This window comes from Diabrotica undecimpunctata, chromosome 5 (genome assembly GCF_040954645.1).
Source record: "Diabrotica undecimpunctata isolate CICGRU chromosome 5, icDiaUnde3, whole genome shotgun sequence".
NCBI lineage: Eukaryota > Metazoa > Arthropoda > Insecta > Coleoptera > Chrysomelidae > Diabrotica > Diabrotica undecimpunctata.
The window spans coordinates 46,273,971-46,300,136 of record NC_092807.1 but is presented as its reverse complement, the minus strand read 5'-3'; the positions used below and the strand labels follow the sequence as shown (position 1 = coordinate 46,300,136).

Sequence of the window (26,166 nt, the reverse complement as noted above, 5' to 3'; positions counted from 1 at the left end):
GTACTTACTATTTCTTTCTTATTTTTACATTTAATATTTTTCTGTTACGGTACTGTAATGTAAACTAATTCAATGCTGTATCCTAACGACTTTGGTAAAATATATTGCTTCCTGTAAAATTGCTAAACTGGTTGTCTCATGTATTATGTTTGAAGTACGGAGAATTTGACTTCCTTTGTATTCTGTGTCACAAATATGCACACAAGTGTACGGTTTCGTATTACGGTCTCAATAAACTTAAATTATCGCATTCAAAATCACAATACAATAGGGTGATTTATTGATGTACCCTCTTTCACCCAACGGCCAAAAGATTCTTTTCTGACCTGCAATCTCAAGACACTTCATCTCAAGACATCGAACTAAACGGACCTAGTGTGATAGGTTTTCGCCATCGAGCGTCGGCCGACGCCCCGACGCGGTACCAACGAGATTTCCTTGACTACGACTGCAATATTTCAAAGGGTAAGTCTATATTCTTTGTACAAACATCAATAATGAGTAAGACCAGTTATTTTCCTAATTTATTGACAGTTATATTAGCTATTTTTCGCTAACTGATTTACAAACAAATTATTTCATTTTTTCGTTATTATTATTTATCGAATATCATTTAACCAGCGACCTCATTAAGTTTTATACAAAACAATAGGCATTCTATGGGTTTTTCCAAGTATAACTCAGCTTTCATACGTGCGAGTAACTTTCAAAACCCTCTCATTTTAAAGGTAATTGTTTCAGCGTTAAAAAAAATTGCAAAATTACTTTATCTTAATTAACAATTAAACATTAAAAATGTCACTAAAAGGTTGCGAATTAATTTGTTTATAAGTGATTTAAACAAAATTAAGCTATAAACTTTGAAAATCTGTCTAACAGAAGTTATAGAACAACTCAAAACGAACATTTTAACCTGTGGTAAATGTTTCTATGTTAATTTTTGACCAAGATATGGGACTTTTAATAACGTGCTTTGAGGCGCACGGTCAGCTCACAGCCAATGCGGGCGCGCGTATTATGGTAATGCGGGCGCGCGTATTAATGGGCGTAAATTAGAGAATCGAATTATATTCCTTTATCGTTTTATTTGTGTTGGAGGTGAAATGGACTTATTTTTGACGTATAGTGAATTATAAAATTTAAAATATTAGTTAGAATTAAATGTTGTATGAATAGAAAGTGTTTTGTTTCAAAATTTAGGGAAAACCGTTTAAGATTGTTTTTTAACGATGGGTATTATTAAACAGCTATTAACCGTATTAAGCTATCGTGTTGTCAAATCGGGGAAGTTTTAGATAGTAATTTATGCAAATTCTATTGTGTGTGTGTATCAAAAACAAGATAAATATAAATTTGATGGCAACTCTGTTTGTTTGTTTGAAATACTAAAAGATCATTGTTTGATGAAAGGGGAGAAAACGGAAGTCTGCAGTATTGTACTGTAGGTACGTAAAAAGAATAACATCTGAAGAAAAAGAGATTGAATGTCTGTGAATTTAAACTGTAGAAGAAAATTAAGTTGTGTGAATTAAAAAGAAATTGTGTTTTTGAAAGTGTTTGAAAAAGTTGTAGCAGTAGGGGTTCCATTTACGTTGATTGGTAGCATTGCAGAAGTTAATGATATCGAAGGTCGAAATCCATTTTGCAGGCAGATCCAAGGAGGGAGTGGAGCTAGCGGAGTGACAAGGGAGTATCCTGGTGAAGTTTTGTAAAGTAATATAGGTTATTTAGGAAAGTAAATTAATTTTAGCTGCGCAATTTTCAATTGTTAGGATAGGGAAAGAGCGATATTTATTTTATAGTTGAATTCTTATATGTGTAATAAAATTTTTTCAATATATTTTAATTTTATCGAGCATTTTGGCATTTTTTTTTATCTCCTTCTATTTCTGCTGTATGTAGTGAACAGTATTATTTCAAAACTCACCCTGAGATTAAATTTGAAGATCTGATTTATAATTTGGCGTCTGTAATAAAATTAATAAGATATTTATTGAATTAAAAACTAATTAATTAATCAATTTTCATTGTTTTTTTGTCAATTTTATTGAAATTCATAAAATCAGTAATTATTTTAAATTTAAAGTAAATTTCAATATTATAACCACTGTCACCCAAACGTGGAGGGCTGTACAGATATACTGGGCATAATAGTGAAAAATAGAACATAAGTAGAAGAATATAATGTTATATAATATATTTTTCTTTTTCTCTTAATTTTCTACTTCTTTTTCTTTTTATGTCGACATGGCTCTGTCTGTTTTTCAATGTGCCTTCAGTAAGTAGTCGTTCCAACGTTTCCTTGGTCTTCCTACTACTGATCTTCCTATTGGGGAACTGTCTCTTGCCGTCTTTACTACTCTATTTGTTGCCATTCGGCTTATATGATCCTTCCATTCTACTCTTCTATTTCTTACCCAGTCCTTGATGTTCTCCACCTTACATCTCTGTCGTATGTCTGTAACTTCTAGCTTTGTCCCATAGTGTTTTACCATCAATTTTATTAAGTATTTTGATCTCTGCTGTTTCTAGCATCCTATTTGTCATCTCTGTGTCAGGTCGTGTTTCTGCCGCTTATGTCATTATTAATCTGATGACTGTTTTGTAAATCCAGCCTTTCATTTCTTACCCGATATTTTTATTTCTCCATATTGTTTTATTCAGGCAGCCTGCGGCTCTGTTTGCTCTATTCACTTGATCTTCCACTTCAGTTTCTATCTTTCCGTGATGCCTAGATATTTAAACTCCATCACTTGTTCTATTATCTGACCTTCCAGCTCCAATTTACATTTTAGTAAATTTAATTTGTTGTTATAACCATGCATTTTGTCTTTTTTGGGGAAATTAACATGTTAAATTTTCTGACGGTTATATTGAATTGATGCAGCATACGTTGTAAATCATCTTCACTATTGCGTCTGCATAGCAGATTATTTTAAGTTATTTTTCTCCCATTTGGTACCGTTTTTAGTTCTTACTTTTTTATAATTTCATCCATAATCAGGTTGAACAATGGAGGACTTTCTTCTACTTTTACTTTTATTGTGTTGTTTTGGTAGATATTTTCGATCGTTTTGATTATTCGTAGAGGTATCTCTCTTGCATACAGTAACTGGATAACGTCTTTTACTTTTACTCAATCAAATGCATTCTTAAGCGACACGAAACATAGATATGCCGGTTTGTTGTATTCTAATGATTTCTCTTGCACTTCCCTCATTATAAATAAAGCGTCGGTGCATGATCCTACCGACCTAAAACCTTGTTGTTCTGTAGCTAGTGTTATAATTTCATTCAGTTTATTTTTTATCACTTTGGTTGTTAATTTTAGTGTTGTGTTTAATACATTAATTCCTCAGTAATTTTCCGGGTCCGAACTCCCTTTATGAAGAGAGGTATTAGGATGCTTGATCTCCATTTTTAGTACCCTCTAAAAATCGAATATATGCACCAAAAAACATAAAAAAAAACGCCAATGTACCGAGGAGACATTAAAGTGCATACTCAACCCCCTGGCTTCTAGACTACAATGGCCTATAGAGAGGAGGAACATTTGTTTATTTATTCATATGGAAAATAGCACTTTCGTCAGTAAATAATGGCTGCTTGAAGATATCTGATTCTTTGCACTGTCCAATATATAGCTGATTTTAACATGCGCACCCAACAAGTATTCGTTACAACGGCCAATAGATTTCAACATTAGACTACCGATGTTTCGCCGATATTCAATTTATCTGCATTTCGTAAAAGACTTTTTTTATGGAAAATTGCGTTACTTCCTTCAGATATAAAATGTCTAAACAATCCCTTTACTTTCATTTCAAATATAAGCTGAAAATAAATACAGTAGGCAGACGTGATTAGAGAGTGTCTCTTCGTCATAGGCGTTCACGTTATTTCAACGTACTATTGTTTTCAGTGCACGTGTCTTGGAATTGACAACGGTCATAATATCGCTTCTTTACCCGATGCTGCTTTGTTAATATGTTGCTAATATTTCTGTTTGATTATAGACACTGTTTATTTAGCTGGATACTGTGCAAAAAAATCACAAAATTAACGAATATATTATATAATTCAAGGATTTTATGAATCACTTTGTATAATAATAATACATGTGTAAATTAGCGAAAAATTACAAATCTACCGGACGTCATGCTCATTATCGTCGATTATTATATAACGCTAGTAATCATGTATGTAGTCACTGTTTGTTTGTATGTAGTTTGAATTCAATAGCAGTCACAAATTGGTCGGTGATACCAAAAACCAAACGAAATTTATTAGTATATTTATAGACGGCATTCCAAATTCTGTTTAAGAATGCACTAACATCGTTTGATGAGAATGTAATAATATAAAACTAAAAATATAATGTTTATTGTTCTAAATGCGGTAAGTTAGAAGCATTTATGTGACAACTAAAGTTTTATATACGCACATCTTTTAAATCTTAGTTTTTACCTAGTTTAATGCGAGATGAGCGTTTAGTCCAGAGTAATAAGGTAAAAAAGCACCGTGTTGGGGACTCGACTACTTGACAAGTATCTGGACAAGTCTGTTGAATTTTATGGGCCTCAATAACTAAAACCTCTATGTTTCCTGCAGTGGATTCGGTGGCTTTTAGATTATATAAGAATTGAACGCCAAGCACACACCATTTAAATAACTTTAATGATGGCTGATAACGTTATTTCTCTCGCTCCGACTGATTCAAATTTTCGCGGTTTAAGCGCTGCTAATTTTTATTTCAATCTGCACCTCACAATTTCGAACGTGCCTGCATGTGCCAGGTGCCTGTATGTATCTATTTAGTTGTAGTTTAGCAAGTGGACAGCGTGTATCGTTTAATAAGAATTTTGAATATTATACACGATTCGGTCCCACAAACCGAGGTTATAGTTGCCGTTACATTTTGAGGTAAGACTAATTTGTTTGCGGTACTGACTTATATTATATTTTAGGGCATACGTTTATAATGAATTACGAGAGGGAACAAGAATGGCTGTTGCGGCTTCATGGGGAAGTTTTAAATGATTCAGAGCCAGAACCAGATGATGATGATGTGAGTTTGATAGACGACCATATTATAGAAACTATTGAGGATATAGACTCGGAAGAGGAGTTTGAAAATCAACAGAACTTACCTCTTCTTGAAGAAACCCCTTGTACCTCAAGAATACCCTGCCTTATCGGTAAAGATGGAACTACCAGGTGGCGAAAATATCCTGCATCAGCACGGAATATTCGAACACGCGCTGAAAATATTTTCACACATTTACCTGGACCTAAGGGAGATATAAGGCATAAAAATAAAGCTTCAGAAATATGGGAATGCTTCTTTTCTCCAAACATATTGGAAAAATTGTTACTTACACCATCAAATTTATAGAAATGCAAGCCTATGACGTTTCACAAAATCGTTCTCTTAGACCAACTAATTTATTAGAAATAAAAACAGTATTGGGACTTTTATATATTTCTGATGCTAGTAAAAATAACCGGAGAAACGCTGAAGATTTATTTAGGACAGACGGAATGGCTATGGACATATTCAGACTTACTATGTCCCGGATACGATTTCAGTTTTTGTTGAAACATATTCGTTTCGACGATAAAGCTACCAGGCAAGAAAGAGCACAAATTAGCTACAATTAAGGAAATTTACGACGACTTTGTATCCAATTTGTCCCAACATTACAATATGTCAGCATTCACCACGATTGACGAAAAACTCGAAGCATTTCGAGGTAAATGTCCTTTCAAAATTTATATGATTAAAAAACCGAATCGCTACGGAATAAAAATATATACCTTAGTGGACGCTAAAATGTTTTACACTGCCAATTTGGAAGTGTACATAGGGAAACAGCCTGCCGGACCATTGTAACGAGATACTTCGAATTTAGCATTAGTGCCTCGTCTTTGTTCACCTATCTTGGGATCAAATAGAAATGTCATAAGGCAATACCGTCTTACTACAGTTGGGACATTACGTCAAAATAAACGTGAGATAACTCCTCAAATGTTACTAGCAAGACCAGAAAAATCCATTATGTTTGATTTTAGAGATAAGTGTACGCTCGTTTCGTATTCTCCAAAACGAAAAAGAAATATCCTGTTAGTATCGACTATGCATTACGATGATGCTGTTGACGAGGAAACTGGCAAACCGGAAATAATTATTGACTACAACAAAACAAAAGGCGGTGTCGACGTTGTTGACAAAATATGCGAAGCCCACAATTGCGCTCGTGCAACTCGTCGTTGGCCAATGGTCATTTTTTATAGTGCCATGAACGTTGCTGGAATAAGTAGTTACATCATTTATACCTCGAATGCCCAAACAAAAATCGATAGAAGATAATTCTTAGAAAATTTAGGATTTCAGTTACTTAGCCTACATATTCGTCGACGAACACAACAGCAAAACATTCCCAGGATAATCCGTTTACGTCTTTCTGAAATATGTGGTATAGAAACTGAGAATATTGCTCCCCAGAATCAAACTCATGGACGATGTACGTACTGCAGCACTACAAAAAGTCGAAGAACAAGATATTCTTGTGCAAACTGTAAAAAATATTTGTGTCTAGAACATCTGGCGGGATTATGTAAGCATTGTTTTGAAAATTATGGTGCCCAAAATTTGGACTAGTTTAATAATTTGTAACTTAGAAAACTGTAAGAAAACTATTAGCTAAGAATTCTTAATTTTCAATAAGTGTTAATAACTATTATAAAAAATGAATCTACAACCTTGATATTGGTTCGAAAGTGGGGTCCTTATAGTGTTAATCAGGTTAAAAATTCACAGTGATTCATTAATATATTATTAGTTTAACAGTTATTCAATTTGTTTATCCTAAACACCTTTTTTTGAAATATCATCGGAAAATGAAGTCGAAAATAAAGTAGGAAAAAAAATAAACTTCCAATGATTTTACGGATAGCATGAGCAAGAGACGGAGTTATTATATCACAAGAATTAAAAAAAAAGTTGAATAAACCATTCTCAACATTGCAAAACTTGGTTGCAAACACATTGCAATTTTTTGTTTATACAATTTGAATAACTTTTTTGCTATACCATTTTTCAAAGTAAAAACGTTGCACGTCACAATTTATATAAAGTGACGTCACTCATATTTAAAATTTCCAGAACGTCAATCTTAGAGTTCAAATTTTCCTAACATAGCTAATAATACGAAACCGTAAATATAATTTAGAATTATATTGATTAAATAACAAAAACAAAATGCCGTCTATTGAACTGCTACATATTCACAGTTCTGCTCTGCGAAGCTTTCGAAATGTGGTGTTATAGGCGCATCTTACGTATATCCTGGGTTGACAGAGTTACTAATGTGGAGGTCCTGCGTAGAATGGGGAAAGAATGTGAAATTCTCATGACCGTCAAAACTAAAAAGTTGGAATATCTAGGACATGTAATGAGAAATCAAGAACGTTACGGCCTTCTCCAGCTGATTCTCCAAGGGAAAGTAAATGGTAAGAGAGGACCGGGAAGAAGACGCATTTCTTGGCTTCAAAATTTACGAAAGTGGTATAACACGACTACCACTGAACTGTTCCGCGCTGCAATAAATAAAGTAAAGATAGCCGTGATGATCGCCAACATCCGGAACAGCTGGCACTTTAAGAAGAAGAATTGATTAAATAACCAAAAATATTTGTTATTGTTAATAATACAAATTTTAGGAAATAACTCTTTAAGACTAATATTCCACAAAATAATAATTTTAATTAAAATAGATTAGACAATTTTACGTAACTGATACGGGAATACTTCAAATTTTATTGACAGTTCAGCATGTGGCAAAATTGTCTAAAGTGTTGCCGCTTTTTTAGAGTAAGAATTTTGTTTATATTTTGATTTCTTACACAATTTGATCATAATAAATATTAATAAATTGTATTTATAAATACATATTAAATTTAGATCAATAGCTTTAAAAACTAATTATTGTTGTGTATTGTGATTGTGCTAAGCCAAAACAACTAAATAGTCTGTAGAACGCCGATGAGATTTCATATAAGATAGATTATTTCGAACAAGAAATAATGGCAGGACGTTTTTACTAGTAATGCTCTAAAAGAGGTAAGTTTAAAATTTAGAATATATAATTTTGCATTAAAATGTTTTCTTATGTATTTTAGTGTGTTGCAGTAGTCTTAAAACTAAGTGTATTTACTGTTAACAGAACAGTTTGACAAATAGTTGACATTTTAAAAATTCCTCACTAACTATTCTGGTGTTTTGGCAACGCTGTGGGGTTCTGACGTCGTAAATCTTGAATGACGTGCAATCATTTTTATATGAAAAATTCTATATTTCCCGGGAAAAAATTATTTTTAAAATTCGAAAATTGTTCAGTTTAGAAAAAAGTTGTTTTATGATTATTCTGGACGAAGTCAGTTCCTTTTTTCAAATCCGACAATGTCGAAATTGAACTTCAAACTCGAGCTATAACATATCTCCGTTTCTGGATGATAGATTTTGACGTTTTTTTTTTATAATTCATATTTACTCTTTGCGTAAATTACGAATATGCCGTTTGATAATAAATTTATTGTTAAATTATCCTTGTAAATTGTTTGGAAATTTTTTGGAAAAAAATTTTTACTATATTTTTAAGACGATTTTGTATCGTATTAAAATAACGAACAATTCTAATTGTATCAATTATTTACAACAATTTAGTGTAAATTCAAGTGATCTATGTTTTTAAATAAAAATCGTTATAACAATGTCGTTTAATTTTTTTCTGTCGAAAATTGTTAAATCTATCTACAAGGTGAACTTAACATTCAATTTATTAACAAAAGGCACATTTATAATGAAAGAAAATAATACATACAAATTAAAAAAGAAACGTCAAAATCCATCAACAAGAACCGAAGCTATAGGTTATAGCGCGAATTTTAAAGTACCTATCCACTACACCAAGCTGAACGAATTGTGAGTTCCTCATTTTGGAGCTTTGTAGACGCCCCTGTTCAAAGCCAATCTTCTTTAAATTTTGTAATAAATTAAATTAAAACTTCAGATTTTGATCTTTCAAATGCTGCCAATTAAATTGTTTAACTAACTTTCGTTAGTCACTTTTTGTGACAAGTAGTTACTAATTGTAGTACTTTTTTGTTTAATTTAATTTGTATTAAGTAGATAAAGTAACTCTTTATCGAACGAGTCTGATATTACGAGTAGAGCAAAATTTTATCGCCAACCATAAAACATTAACAAATAGTTTTAAAAATTTAACAAAAAAATAATTTTAGAGAAAATAAAAATTTCATATGAGTGGTGACAAATGACTTTTATATGATGACCGCTTTCGATTTTTAATCGATATCAATAGTGAGTAATTACTAAATCGGTAAAAAATCGGTACTATCCGTAAAGTCATTTTCAGTTATTTTTTTTTGTGACTTAAGTTATTGCAAAAAAAGTTGTTTGGGAATAATTAATAATATAATAATAAAATAATAGTGGAATAACTTATCACTTTGAACTTCATTTTTAACACTATAAACCCAACTTTCCGTGTAATATCAATGATGTGGTTCATGTTTACAATGGTTATTAACATTTACTGGAAATTAAGAATTGTTAGGTTGTTTTTAGGGTTTTAGTATTAGGGTTTAGGCTTCAATACATGTTACAGAACAAAACCGTCTATTTTCTTTGTTCGTAAAGATATCAGGGAATTTAAAAAAGACAATGTTCATAAAACATGAATGATTTCGATGTATATCCACCCTTGTACCTTGTCCTTCCTACAGGGTGTCTCAAACTTAACATAAGAAAAACATTTCTTCCACCCGGTATAAGCCCAAAAGAGAAGTTTGAGTAAACTTTTGCCCAACAGTGTAAATACTACAAGCAATCTAAAATAATAAAAAAAAAACAGCGACATCGTCTAATCCTTTCACGAGAAAATCAATTATCAACATGAGCATCCTTTTTGGTGGAGCAAAACTTCAGCGTTTACATTTATATCGAGTAATTAATTCTAATATATTACTTTTCTAGCGTACTCGGCTCTCCAATAGTTGTATTTCTGTTAAACTTTTATTAATTATTTTCCGTATAAATTTTGAACTAACAATTGCCTTTCCCATACTCTACACTCTGTATGAACACTGAAGTGATTTACAAGCTACCAGAAAAAGGTCAAAGTAATACCATGTATGAAACCTAAATTATAAGTGAAATCAGCAGTTCTACATTGTTGAAAGAAAATAGACAAATATTACGAAAAATGACATGCCAGGAGTATTGTATATAAAGTAAACTTCCTAAAGTCTTCTTGAATATTTTCACCTTGTTTTATTTACAAAATATATAATAAACAAGCATTTGAATTTATTTGAAATAATCCATAATATAAAAAATAACGATTACGAACTATTAAAAACTGTGAAGAAATTAATAAATTTTTGAAAAAAAACTTAATTGTGACAAAACATATCTAATAGTCTGTATAATCGCCTCTTTTTTCAATCAATTAACTAGCACCTCATATATCCTACGCATCAAGTTTACAATAAAATGTTTAGATCTATTTTTTCACCCATCTTCAAAAATGACAAAATCCTGTAGGGTTATAGAGAAATTTTCTCAATTGAATATTACGCCGGCAACTTATTTCGAAGGGATTTTCATCTGGTGAGTTTGGAGCAGAGTATATTCTTTAAATAATTTATTTCTGTAGCATACTTTCTACCGTTCACGTGCGATGTTGTGTCGCATTTTTCACTTCAAAATGAAATTTTTATTTGACTGGAAACTTGCGCTATCGCAGTAAACACATTTTACGTATATGAATTAATGTACATTAAATGTTTAACGACCGACTATTGTGTTGAAGTTGTTTGTTTATTTCACTTCGCTTATTTGTAAAACATTTCATGTTTTGAATGAAAAAATGTTGAATAGAAAACGTAAAGTTGAATCAGAATAATATATCGTGTTTTGAACGATACTTGGGAGCGGAAGTATTTTTCTATAGTTTTTAAGGACAAACCATTGTGTCATATTCGTAATAAAATTGCGGAAGGTCAAAAGGACTACAATGTTTACCATCGTTTACTTCTAAATTCTTCTTCTTATTCTTCCTTCTTGTATGTAGGCTTTAAAGCCTGTTTCTTCTTCGATATTAGCCTCCTACGTTGTTTAAATTCTCGCACCATCTTTTTCTTGGTCTGCCAATACTTCTTCGTCCATTTGGTGACTTATCTCGTGCTATTCGTACTATCCCATCCTATGCCATTCTACTAACGTGTTCGTTCCACTCCTGTGTCACCGTTTTGTCTTCTTCTTCTTCTTCGTGGGACTAGGATTACTCCTGTTCGTCTGCCTCTTATTCTGTTTCAGTCGTTGTTGACTGAACATTATCTTTCCACCTTTTTGGCGGTCATCCAACGGGTCTTCTGCTATACGGCTTGTTGTTTTTACAGATGTTCGCTAATCTATCTGGTCCCATTCGGTTTACATGTTCGTTCCAGTTCGTTTTTTTCTTGTTTTTATCCACCTGTTAATATTTTGAATTTTGCATTGTTCGCGTATATATCTGTTGGTTTGTCTGTCTCTTAATGATATGCCCGATATTGATCTTAATACTTTCATTTCGATATTGTTGATTTGTTGTTTCGTCTTTCTTGTATCAGTCCTTGTCTCCGCTGCATATGTTAGGATTGGTCTTACTGTTGTCTTGTATACTTCATTTTGCTTTCCGTGGTCAGATATTTGTTTCTCTATATGGTTTCTCGGAGGAAACCACTTACTCTTGCCGCTTTTGATGCTTGCCTTGTGGTCTCTGTTCTAATATCACTGTCACTAGTGATCTCTACTCCTAGGTAATTGAATTTCATTACTTGTTCTACAATTCTGCCGTCTATTTATAGTTTGCATCTACGCTGCTCTTTACTGATCACTATACATTTAATTTTTTCTACGATATTCTCATATTAAGTTTGTTTGCTGTGATATTGAAGGTGTGGAGCTGCCTTTGTAGGTCATCTTCGTTATCAGCAATTAGTACTGCATCATCGGCATAACATAGTATCGTGATTTTATGCGCTTCCATGTGGTATCCGTGTCGTTTTCTTACTTCGTGAATTATTTGATTCATCACCATATATAATAACAATGGGCTGAGCGAGTCTCCTTGGCGGATTGTAAATGGCGGAAATGAACTAATAGTACCAATATAGTTATTTAGCAGTAGCTTGTATATAGCTTGTATATAGCAGTAGCTTGTTAATATTAAACATGAAAATTTAATTATACTTTAGCGTGACTATACGGTAGCGACATTTTTTAAAAAAATACATAAAATATCCGACAAAATAGTATTTATTTACCCCTTAACTGGTGACCATGCGTCTTACAGACACCGCACGTTTATTAACGCGTCTGCGTTTCTCGCTACAAATACGTAGCAACCTGTAATTCAGTGTACCTTTCTAGCTTTACAGTATATTCGAACGTGTTAATGGGAGGTACCTCGCTCATCCCGTTTTCGAAATATTTACGTCGCGGAGTCTACTAGACGCAAGGTCACCATTAGTGTTATTTTAATATGGATAGTTCTCGTAAAGCTGTAAGAGTATTAGACGATGATTTCGAAGAAGTGTGCACAAAATGGTATAATGAGGCGAACAGTGACATTAGTGATGATGATATGGAAGAAGGATATTATATAGATCGTGATTATTTTACGGACAGTGAACAAGAACTAAGTGAAAATGAACAGCAACAAGACTCAGAAATGATATCTAGCTAAGATGAAGAAGAGTGTGTCAATTCCAGCAATTATTACTATGGAAAGAATAGATAGTGGAATAAAAAGGAGCCAACTAGAAACATCCGTACGCCTGCTCACAATATTGTTGTACTCCCATCAATCCGTTCAAAAGTAGAAAAGTCAATGAGTCCCGTTTATTATTTTATTAAATTGTTTTTACCAGATATGTATAGTCTTGTTGTCAAGAGAACTAACGAAAAACTCGCAACTTTTCGGTCAAAATATCAATAATATAAAAAAGACAAATCCGAGTTGGCTGATACTGATGAAATAGAATTGAGAGCTTTCTTGGAACTGCTTTATACTTCTATTTATAAGTCAAAGCATGGGGATGTACGAAGTCTGTTTGCTACGAACGGAAAAGGACGGTCTATATTTAGAGCAGTTATGTCGCAGAAACGTTTCCTGACCCTGATGGCCGCCTTAAGGTTTGACGATGCCTCGGACCGAGAACAAAGAGCAAGGGATAATTCAGCTGCTGCTATCAAAGAATTCTTTGAATTATTTGTAAGTGATTCAAAAGATGCATATACGGTTGGAAAAAATGTGTGTGTAGACGAAATGCTGGTAGGCTTCAGATTCAGGTGTCGCTTTAAAATGTATATTCCCAGCAAACCCTGTAAATATGGGATGAAAATCTTATGTATGACTGATGCACGAACTGGGTATTTACTGGGTCTTCACAAATGAAGAAAGAAGAATGAGCATACCTACTCAAGCAGTTATAAGATTAGTCAAACATCTTTACAATACTAATAGAAATGTAACTGGCGACAACTGGTTTAGTTCAGTTGATTTAGTACATCATCTACAACAACATAAACTCACTTACGTTGGCACAATGCGAAGAAATAAAAAAGAAATTCCTCCACAGTTCCCTCCGCGACCAAATCGTAATGAAGACAACACTTTGTATGGATTTACCAAAGACATAACACTTTTATCGGGTACAACTAAGAAAAATAAAGCTGTGATATTAATTTATTCCGTGCATCATTCCATAGAAGTAGATGCAGATAATGGACTACCAGAAATAAATTCTTTTTACAACTTGACCAAAGGGGGTGTAGACGCGATGGATAAAAAGTGTGTAAAATATTCCTGTAGCCGCAGAAAACGTAGATGACCCATGGCTATTTTTTATAAAATAGTAGACGTATGTGGAGTAAATGCATACATTATGTTTACTTCGATTCCCGAAAATAATTGGACTAGATTTAAATTTATAGAAACCGTTGCCGATGAACTCGTTTCCTCACATTTGGATAGAAAATATGAAATGCCAACATTACAAAGGCCATCCAAATTAAGAAGAAAGACTGCATATTTATGCAGACTGCACAACGTGTCAAAAACTCATATGTTTGCAATGTTCTCGAAAAATTTGTATAAATTTTACCAGGATAGAATAGATTTTTAAAGTTTTTTGTGATTTTGTGATTACAATTATGTTGTTTTTAACAATTTTTTGTTTGTATACGTTTAATTTTTTTGGAATATGACTTTAAAAATTTTGTGTTATAAGACATGTAACCATTTTTTCTGTTTTTGTTATAAGTAATACAGTTTGATTTTTTTTTTCACTAAATAAATATGACCTTACAATATTGTTTTATTATTAAAAACTGTTTTATTGCATTTTTTAGGTGCCAGCTTGACCAAAACAGCTTTTTTTAGCCAGGAATCTGTCACACTAATGGTCACCATATATGTAATTAAAAATAGGGTCACCAGTTAAGGGTTAAAGTACTCTATTTAATAGTAAAATTGACTGACAGTTTACAAAAAAAAGGTTTTAAGGATTGCACAACAAACAGATACCATCGAGCGATGATGGCAAATCTTAACATAAATAACTACTTAATTGGCAAAAAGAAAATACATTAGTCTAAAATGCGGACATTACGCTATATTACTGGTCAAAAATAACAGTTATCACTCGAGAACAAAGTACAATCTACAAAATTGCTCATATATTTGGACGTACACACTACAATCATAGGGTTCAGCGTCCGTCTTTACAACCGAAATCATCTAAAGATTCCTTCTAAATCATCTAAAGAGTCTTGGAGATTAATACAAAATTTAAACTTACGCTTATTTCTTCCAATAATATAAAAGGTTATCAATGGTTTATTTTTTAAATGGATCACAACTAAGTGTTTACCTACATGTCTTACATAGCCAACACAAAATATATGTGTATTATTCCTGTACTATTAATAGATTGTAAATAAATTGGATAAGAAAATCTTAAAATTTGTCGTTATTTGCCAAATAAAGCATCCGTTAGAATCATAACTATATACACATGAAATAAATCATTTATTTTTATATCCTACATGAATCCTTACTGTTTGCTTACCAGATTAGTGGACTTTAAAACTGTAATCTAATTATTGTTGTTTAAATCCTTCGACCTACGCATGTAAGACTTAGAATCCTTTTTTTTTGTCGCGACGACCTTTTTACACAGTTTAATTACATACATTGTTGAGACTGTCAAGTTACAAAGGGATTAATGTAAATTTATTTTGTAAAAACTAAATATTTTTTTCAACGTTCAACATTTAATATTATCTGTTAAAAGTCTGCAAAAATATGCAGGGGAATAAATCATCGTTAAATCCAAAACACAAACACTTAAACCATAACACATGAAACTTCCATACTACATTACTAGTTGAATGGGCATATGCCACAATTGAAGTTTAAAATACGTTTCTTGACGTTTCAATTTCGACTTCGGAAATCGTTCTATTTTGAGAATTACAATCTACTGAGAATGTTAAAAAATGTTAAAATGTAATTGAGTAAAATAAAATTTTCCATATATATTTTTATCGTATGTATGAAGAAACTATGCTATATTCTATAAACAAGTATATTTTATAAAAAAACGGGTGTGGCAATCCAGTGGGACTGCCGGTAGAAGTTACACTTCTATACACGCATTCGCCGTTACAAATTTATTTGGGAGTCAATCTGCACAATCATTACATATGTAATGCTATAGGTTAGACATAGCAGAAAGAGAAACAGAATTAATAACAACTTACTAACATTTAATAAACATTTTACCTGTAATAGGAGTATAGTAAATGAAGGATTGAATCAATATTTTAATGAAAATGTATATTTTTATTTTCATATATGTATGAAAGGAGTTGAATGCAAATTTTACATAAAATGCGAATTTTACAAAAACTGTATTAGTTCCAACCAATACTCAAACCTTACCAAATTATCTCTTTAACAAATTTCCTTATTCGACAGTACATATACTCGCGAACAGCTTTTATCATACATAAAACATAATTAATCAAAAACCAGATTATCTTTAACAGACAGCCATCTTACAGGCATTCTGCGCGTAGTCACTTCTAAACTATCAGTTGCCATAGATGCATTGTGCAATCTGAAAAGATGTCAGTCATCTCATTAGGTTTTAACTAAGCTAAGTGAAATAATTTGTAAAACTGCCATTGTTTCTTATTTTTATTATATTTTAATAGATAGGAGAGTGCTTACCTATAATTTCGCTATTGGGTAGTTCTTTTGGCACACTACGGTTATAAAAATGCTAAATCTGGGCCTCTACAAAATTATGATGGACACCCCTGGTCTAGGGGTTTTCCGGAAAAACCTCTACAATTGAATAATTTTAACTGATCGGTTTTAATTGGGCCACTCTGTATATAAGGTGTAATTGTTAACATTATATGTTAGCATAATTTATATTCAGGAACATATTCGTTTGTAGAAAAGTTGGTGACCCATATTTTAGAATGTTCCACCAAGAAATTATCTTATTTTTATTTCATGAATCTAAACAACTGAAGAGAAAATTACATTTGTTTTCTCGCATTTAATGAAAAAATAATATACTATTAAATGTTATTAAAGAACAATTAGCCTACATTTTTAGCATGAAGTGTGTAATTTTTGGTTAAATAAAATATGAGGAAAACAAAATCAATATTATTAATAATAAGTATTGTGTAGGTCTGCCTAGATAATAACAAAAAGTATGGCAGGAAATTTAATGGAGTTATTACTGGTTTTCGATCAAAATAAAAAGTAACTTCTCACAAAACAAGATACTGTAGTAGTAGTTTTTATAGATATCACATGTAAGATATGATTAAATAAATGATGAAAGATTTAAGTTTTGTTAATAAAAAACATACTAAAAAATTAAGGTACATTTCGAACATTATAACAAAATTTATATAATAACTGAGGTTATGTTTGTTAGGAGTAGGCATGTATGCAAAGTCCATTCGCTAGATCTTTGCACAAGTATGACATTATTCACGACTTATTTTTGCTATAAGACGATGATCGGTGACTGAGTCATCTACTGGCAATTGTAAGATTTGTTTTGACAGTGTTTGTAGTGTTTTTATAAATTATTTTCATGTGCCTGAACTCAGACAACTCAATAAGCCCCGATTTGGGTAGAACAGGGCGCATGTGAGTTTGTCAAACCTCCAGGAGGTAATCTATCCCAGAACCAATGCCCCTTCGACTCCATCTCCAGATAAGAGTGGCACGGTAGCCGTACCGTGGGCTCCACCCTCCTTGTAGTACCTGTGGTGCTACACAAACGCTTGCCCTTTATTTTTGTGTGGGCGGATCAGTGAACGCAGATAGGAATAAAGTTCCGACCTCGCACGTTGAACCTGTCGCCGTCGAGGAGGCTACTCTTCTACCACTCATCTCCAAAGTGGGCATGTCCTACAAGCACGTTCAGCGTCGGACTAGACGTTTATGAGAGTAGAGTGGTCCACGTGAGCTTGTCTGAAATACTAAGAGCGCAGCCCGTTAATCATTACGACTAAAGGACTCGTCTCGCTTCTAGTAACCTCCATACCAACCACCGGCACCTCAAACGCTGGCCATGTTACTGTACCTGCATTCATAGGCGTAAGAGAGATCGCTACCTGCGTTCGTTGCTGCGGTCTCGACACCTGGGGTGACGGCTCACCACCTCTTATTCCATCTTAATAGTCGCCTCTTACGACAAGCAGGGACCAGGGTCCAGGGGCCTAGCAGTATTCGGTTCGCCCGTTCGCTCGTAGGGACCTACTAGGACACGGACGCCGCTAGACAGCCCTGCACAATGCAAAATTGCAAAAATCTGCCTGGAATACAAGGTGTGTTCCCGTAGGGGAATATTAATGCTTATATTTCCTCCAATATTGAATATTCCTTCAACCAGGCCTCTGCAGTGTTAATATTAAGTTACTTTAGAGTATTAGTCTTACTATTAGCTTTAGTATTACGTCTGTGTATCAATTATAATAAAACAAGGCTCGGTAATGCCATTCATCGTCCCGGAACTCTTCTGCGACGTTGCAAAGAGAATAACAAGAATGGCTACAAGAAAGTGAGTAGAACACAAATCTCTGGAATGGTAGAGAAATTCACCAGAACAAACATTCGCCAAAACGTACAGCAGACCTAATAAGCAAAGACAGGAGAAAAGTCACAGCCATAGTAGGTCTATTAATAGGGCACTGTAAGCCGAATAGGTAGTTGAAACTGATGGTATTGGCAGACAATGATCCATGCAGATTATGTCACCTAGAGGTGACAGCAGAGCATATTTTGTGTCAGAGCGATAACCTGCAAATGTGCGGTTCTTTTTATTAGGCGAAGAAAAGCCATCGGCAAAGAGCTACATGGAAGGTTCAGACCTTTTAAAAAGTGTTATTCCAGAGTGTAATCTAGGATTAGAGCACCACGATAGATTTGCAACGGTCGCAGTGGAATTCCACCTCATTAAATTTATCTGTCTGCCAGGTACAACCCTACAGCCTAAGTTACCTCTGCTCCGTCAATCATATGGGTAGATGTTGACATGAAAAGGTACTTTAGGTCTGTATCTGGGTACCATATGATCAGAAGTCATTATCATATGGTCTCCGTAATTCTCCGTAATAGTCTGGTGGATATTTATTCGCTACTGGATTTTCTAATGAAAAAATGTACTTTCTGTGTATTAACGTTGAACCTATTGTTTGAAGTGGTGTGTATACGGTTGTTATGCTCTATTTGCATAACATAGTAAAGTTGCATAAGAATAACTAATATATTAAAAGTATAGGATATTTTTACAAAGTGTTGGTGTTGGTGAATTAAATGGAATATTTAATTTCTTTTTAATCTAAATAAATTTAAGTTTTTTGCATACTAGAAGTGCAAACATTTAAAATCAGATCTTTTGATGCAAGTTTTAGATCTCTGAGTTATCTCTGAAAACCAAAGAAACGAATAAAATTAACTATGGATCTCGTAAATAAAATTACGTAGTTCAAACTTAATCATCACGTATTTCACAAGTAACCTAAAAAGTTATTAGTATTTAATAAAATTTGGCAGTATAGAATATTCCCTATCCATGTATAATAATGAATATTAATGTAATAGGGAATGTGTTACTGAATTTGAATATTCATGAGATTATTCTGGTAATTACATTTTAATTGGATATTGATCGTTTAATAGATAGATTGACCTGAATAATTATAAATGGGTTGTTTTGTAAATGATAATGTTATATGAGATGAATTTAACAAAGTTTCAGACTGAAACTGGCAAACTGGCCGCGTAACAAAGTATATTGTCGTAGTTTCTCACTTTTAGTGTATTTTTTTCTCACCATTGTCTTCTTCTTCTTGTCGTGTCTATATATATATATATATATATATATATATATATATATATATATATATATATATATATATATATATATGTATATATATATATATATATATATATATATATATATATATATATTATATATATATATATATATATATATATATATATATATAAACTCATGGACAAAAATATCAAATATTTTAAAATGTTAAAATTTTTTTATAGTCACTAATATATTACACAAAATAATTTTCTATTACTGTTGTTACTCATATAGTAAGCTGAAGTACTCAATTGGTTTGAAATATTTTGACGTTTGTTTTGATGGTTATTCAGCGTGTAGTGTCATTCGTGTATTTTATCATAAAAAACTTTCATATAAAGGAAACCAATAACCAAAGTATTTCGGTTATTTCTAGTTTAATTTATTAAGTGTAATTAAATATTGATTTAATTTAACTAAGTTTAAAACAAGTATGCCACCGATTCGACACTGCGATAAAGCCCAAGCAACACAGATTGTAATTTTGTACGGGGAAGGATATACACAAAAAAATATCGCACGACGTGTCAGGAGTCAATATACAGTTTCGAATACTTCAAAAAGTTACCACTATTCTACATTCTAATATTAATCTAATCTAATTGTACATTAATCGCTCATTGACATCGATGCACTTCAGAAATGAGCTACCAAATGTTAGACAAGTTAAAGTGAGTTCAAAAAAATTAGATGAAGATTAAAAGAAGCAAACTTAAAGCCTAGACGACCTGCTAAAGTTCCACGTCTTCCCCAACATCATAAAGCTCGTCGTTTAAAATTTGCAACACATATTCAGTGGGATATCGACAACTGGAAAAACTTTCTTTTTCTGGCATAAGGCTTTGGGGAGGTATTAGTTGGGAGAGACAAAACATCCTGCAAGATCATATTTTGCCATATGTTGGTTACATTGGATATGACAGATGCATGTTAATGCACGATAATGCTCGACTACATGTCGCTGCCAATAGTGAGTAATTATCTTGATGAAATCAAAATTCGAAGATTGGTTAACACAACCATTTAGCCCAGATTTAAATCCAATGGAGCACATGTGGGATCAGCTAAAAGGCCGCATAAGACAAAGAAATCCGAATACGATAGAACCATTGTTCGCTGTACCCATTGTTTACTGCTATTTGTCTAATGATAATTCTATCTCGAAGCTGTATTTTGATATTTCTATTAATTTCTACGGGAATTTCTATTAATCTATGTAACGTATATAATTGGCAGATAACATGTTATTATCATAACATGATAATAACATGATATCTGCCAATTTATGTTGTATAGGATGGGATGATGAATTGTGTATTATGAAATATCCGTCTGCCCTCGGAAACCTAATAGCCATTCAGGGTCGGAAGAAACAAGAGTTAGCCAAGAGAGGCTAATAAGAAAGATTAAAGACATTTCATTCAAGACAAGTTGAACAAGGGTGAAATGTGAAGGCCCTTATGATCCGATAGGTGCGTTTCATAAGCGTAGGGGTATTAATACACTTTGCGTTGCCGCTCATACATTGGGATGTTGACTACAGACTGTGTGGCTCGTCCAACATGCCATAAGATGGAGGATAGGCTGCACGACATTTTTACAATGTAGACACCCCAACTCCATGGCCTGACCCTACTTCCTTTTACTGTTTGTATTCGATTTAGACGGTTTTTATTGTAGTTGGCACATACGAAAGAGAAAAGTAATGGTTCAAAGATTACCATCCTACTATTTACAACTTCGTGACAAATACTGTTCTACTTTGACCGATTCTATCTTAGGAACTATTGCTCGCAATTCAACTTCTTTATTAAAGGGGCGTTTTTCGAGGCTTTACGAACGCCGCTTTCTGATTTTAATTGAAACTATGTAATAGTTACCGAGATATTCTAAATTCCTGAAGCCGCCGAAATAATCCGATTCCAACTCTATAAGAGCGTTGGATAGCTGAAGTGATCTTTTATATGTAAAAAAATTGGCAGCCTTCAATATGGTTTAGTTTTTGTTGCGCAAGATTTTAAATTCAAATTTAAGTTCAAATTTAAAAAAAAAATAATTGAAATTGCATAATTATTATGTGACATTTATTGAATGGATTATAATTGAACTGTTTTATTATATTATAGATTTTCTAGGCGAATTATGAAGATAATAAATGTAACCTATGTGATTGAAAAACATTGAATAAGAAAAGGCATGTTTCCCCCCTTTTTGTATTTATTGCTATTTTGCAGCAAGAGTAATAACTTAAAACATTTCTAACCAGTCGTGTCTTATAGAAAATGAATCGTTTTAAACTAGTAAGCAAGGAAAACAGGAAAAACTATGTTTTTATCATTTTTAAATATTTTAAGTTTTTTATTAATATTCCCGACCTATATGAGAGGGAGGGAAAGTCAATTATTATTATTGAAGTTATTACAAGTTTTTCTGTAAAAATCAGAATTCCACTTCTCACATCTATCTCAAAACAGATCTGCCCTGGTCTACTGGGCACATAGACATATAATACAAATGGACTGATCGCTGCAGTACATTACCGTTCCTCCAGTGCGACAGAGAAAACTGACATTCCTGCATCTCTTTTTAATGCGCCGGGTTTATCGACCACGTGACCTTCCCATTGATTATTTAGGTCACGTGGTCAAAAAATCCGGGCCATTAGAAAGGGATTGAGGGACTGCTTTGCATCAGTTTTCTCTGTCACACTGGGGGAACAACACTCGATTGCAATGCTCAGTCTATTTGTATTATATGTGTATGACTGGGCATCGACACTAGTTACCTAAAACAGGGTTAAAGATGCATTTGGCGCCAGAAAAATCCGCTCAGGCAAAAATACTATATTATAATTATTATAATTATAGAATTCAATCCCTTGTTGAGGGGATGCAATCCAAATATTAAATTATACACTTCTCCGACTTTCGACTGTCTATGAAAATATAATAATAATGTACAAAAAACGATACAATAGCATGCATGACGAGAATAATAATGAATTAGTAATAATTTAGCACCGTTTAATGATCAAAATCGCATGCATAATATAAGTTTTTTATGAAATGGGCGTTCTTATAGAGCCAATCCTGTCTCGAAAATATTTAATATGCATTGATGACTACTAATTAATATCAGGATATGTACACATTTTAAAAACAAGGAAATGAAATGCTAGTCAGTCGTCAGAAAGGATGTTGCAATATTCTACCCATTGTATAGTAGCTATTGTTTATTACTGGGAGCACTTTTTAATTATTTGCGAGATCCACTTGTGTTATTGCTAAGAAAGGATGCAAAAATTACATAGAGTATACCAATTATTAGCATGTCAGGTTTTGTAGTTTTTTATTTATCATTAACTTATTTAATTTTATCATTAACAGATTTACAAAATAGTCATCAGACCAATAATGATATACGCGGCAGAAACACAACGTGCCACAGAGAGGACAAAAAGGATGTTAGAAACAGCAGAGATGAAAACGCTTAGAAAAATTAATGGTAAGGCCCTATGGGACAGAGCTAGAGGTACAGATATACGACCTAGATGCAAGGTGGAGAACATCAAGAACTGGGTAAGAAATAGAAGAGTAGAATCATATAAGCCGAATGACAACAAATAGATAGAGTAGTAAATACAGCAAGAGACAGTTCCTCAATAGGATGACGGAAGAATCAGTAGAAAGACCATGGAAACAATGAAACGACAACTTACTGGAGGAACATTGAAAACAGATAGAGTAATGTCTACATAAAAAGAAGAAGACAAAATTAAAAAGCGATTGTAAGATTTTATAACTTACATGGAATAAAAACCTTTTAAATTCAACAAGAGCGCAATCAAGTTAAATACAAATGGCTCCAAAACTCAAAAAATGATAAAATAAGTTGATAATCAGAAACAAAAATATTGTTCCAATAGATGATGACGCATCGTATGGCTCAGAACTGTAAACATATTTATTACTAATATCTTTTCTATTCAAGTATTTTCTAGATCACACACCGGCCGGCGGAGACGCAGGTAATAACCGATGGGTCCCTCTCCGATAAAAAACCAGCCTGAGTTCCCGTTCATTCGAGGCAATTCTTGTCAACACCGCCACGACCGGTCTTCCCCAACGTTCGAGCCAATTCATGTCTGCTTCTAGGGGATTCCGAAACTAACGGAGTTTTATATTTAAAGAGGAATTTTGTTGTAAACAAGACAGTTAGTTTTTGAAGATCGCGCCGCGTTTTAAAATGTAACACACGTATTATAATAAATGTACATAAATTATATAATTATTGGTGTAATATAAATTAGATAGATTGTGCAAATACAGACTTTAAATAAACTTTTAAGTGTTATAAGTGTAGAACCTTTATTAATAAATAAAAACAATAAATTGTAATAATAAAAACATAACATTAAATAATAAAATAGATCGCATTGTTGAAACTTTATCCGATACATTAGTCTTTAGAATATAGACAAAGAAAAAATTCAGCTGTGTAAAAATATGCAAAATGGCCAAAATATCGATACTATGAGCGAAAATATTAATATCTCGGAAAGAGCAAGTGCAAAAAATTAGACATATGCATATGAAAGCAAGATTGACCACCGATTTCCAACAATGGATAAAATGGTTACTACGTACATATCTTGGGCCACGTGTTATATTCTTTGGCATTTTTAACTGGAATCAGACGAATTAGAAAATCTTCAGCAGAAAATAAGCACACTTTTTTCAAAGGCATATAAACAGCTTCGACGTTGAGCCATAGAAAGAATAACAGTATCACCGTACTGGATTATTTAATCGCCAAAGTAATTTTGAGATTTTATTTTTAGAGTAAATGTGAGACATCTGCTTTACATCGCGCAATAATTGAGTGGATTGCATACCATTCACCTATTTGCATCTAGATGCAAAAACTTCTGTATGCACGGCATCAGAATGAAGTCAGCTAAGCTATGTCGACAATACAGCATTCCGTGGTGGAATACAGGAGATTCCGTAATCTTTCCATACTTTCTCTTTCTCCATACCTTTATTCTCATAATAACGATTGTTGGTGATTTTTGCACCTAGGTATATAAATTCCTTCACGATCTCATTTCCCCCAACAATTGTCAGGGCAGGATATCTTCGTCTTGATCTACTAATTACCATCATTTAATTATTTGGTGTGTTGATTTGTAAACCCCGCTTCCTTGCTTATTTTGCTCCCCTTTAAAACTACTTTGTCTATTTATTCCTACACGTTATCTAGGAGGGTGGTATCATCAGCGTAGTGTAGATTCGATGTTTTTTTCGCTTAAAAGTATATTCCTACATTTCAACTATTTGTGGCGAATAATCCATTTCCCATATAAATTAAACAGAATAGGTGAAATAAGCCAGTCTTATGACTACTCCCATCTCTGTCATTGTGTTTCATAGTTTATTCCACTTACCTTGATCTAAGGTCTTTTGATACTTGAGAAAACATATGTTCCCCGCTTCTTTGTAGAATTCTATCAACTATATATACTGTATATACAAATATGTATAGAGGTATATATTTCTGTATATATGTATAAATACAAGACATGGAAACTCGAAGTGCTCCCAATTCTTTGTAATTAGAAACGAGAAAATTACCTTATTTAAAATTATTATATTCTCGAAATTAAACTTACCCTACAGATCCAGAATTTACAAGGAATGGCAAAGGTGTCGGACACTGACTATGCGGAGAACTAGCTATTGAGCTCCGCGTACTGGACATCTGGCTGTGTGGACATTGTGGTGGTCCTACAGCTATTGCTCCCGGGCCTCGCCTTCTAGGCCAACACAATGTACAAGTGCCTTTTTCCGCACTACCTGCAGATCAAATAACTGATTTTAATAAAACATTAATAAAAGTTTTGTTATTATCAGAATATAAATCAAAGTATAAAATATAGGTTTAAAATGTATTATTTTTTTATTTTGTTTTAATGTGCTTTTGTGATGTTACTGAGATTACACACATTACCATTTTAAAAGTTTCAAATTATTTTTCAAAATTTTAAAAATTTATTATTATAATTTCTAGTAAATATTCAAATTAATGTTGCTCGTGCCACCTATCCGCCGAGTGCGGAAGCGTCTAAATTACCTCAAGGATCCAACTGCAGTTCATAGTAGTTCCTAAAAATTTGGCCTCAAAAATTCGAGCGTTTCGTAACTTTCCCGCAATTCATCTCCCTCCCTCTCTCTCTCTTTCCCTCCATAATCTAATAATTCTAATCCATAAATAGTTATGGGTTTATGATGTGTTCTGAAACCAGAATGTATAGTTGGCCGCCATTACTTGACACCCCCAACAATTCGAAAAATTACTGTTATTTGGTATAAGTGCTTTTTGTGGAATATTTTATGGTGGATATATGTTTCTGCTGCCAATAGATTCAACGTTCTATAATCCCAGCCCGAGCACCTAGTTGGTAAAAATTATATCCTTTCTACAAACCACACAAGCATTTGGATAATTCAGGTTGTACCAAGTTTATTTTTTTTTATTGAACAGTAAAGATTATCTATGAACTAAATAACAGTGATTACAAGTCGACAAGTTCTTCGACTTCCGCCCTACTATTGTCACTAT

At 33.0% G+C, this 26,166-nt stretch overlaps 1 protein-coding gene across 8 annotated transcripts in view; it reads right to left on the bottom strand.

Moving 5' to 3' along the window:
- The window catches only part of LOC140441291 (uncharacterized), a 345,941-nt gene that overhangs the window by 35,929 nt on the left and 283,846 nt on the right, over nt 1-26,166 (bottom strand). For all 8 annotated transcript variants that reach the window (XM_072531913.1, XM_072531914.1, XM_072531919.1 and 5 more), the window contains one exon: nt 25,217-25,400. In XM_072531913.1, the coding sequence (XP_072388014.1) occupies nt 25,217-25,400 (184 nt within the window). The remainder of the gene's footprint in view (nt 1-25,216; nt 25,401-26,166) is intronic.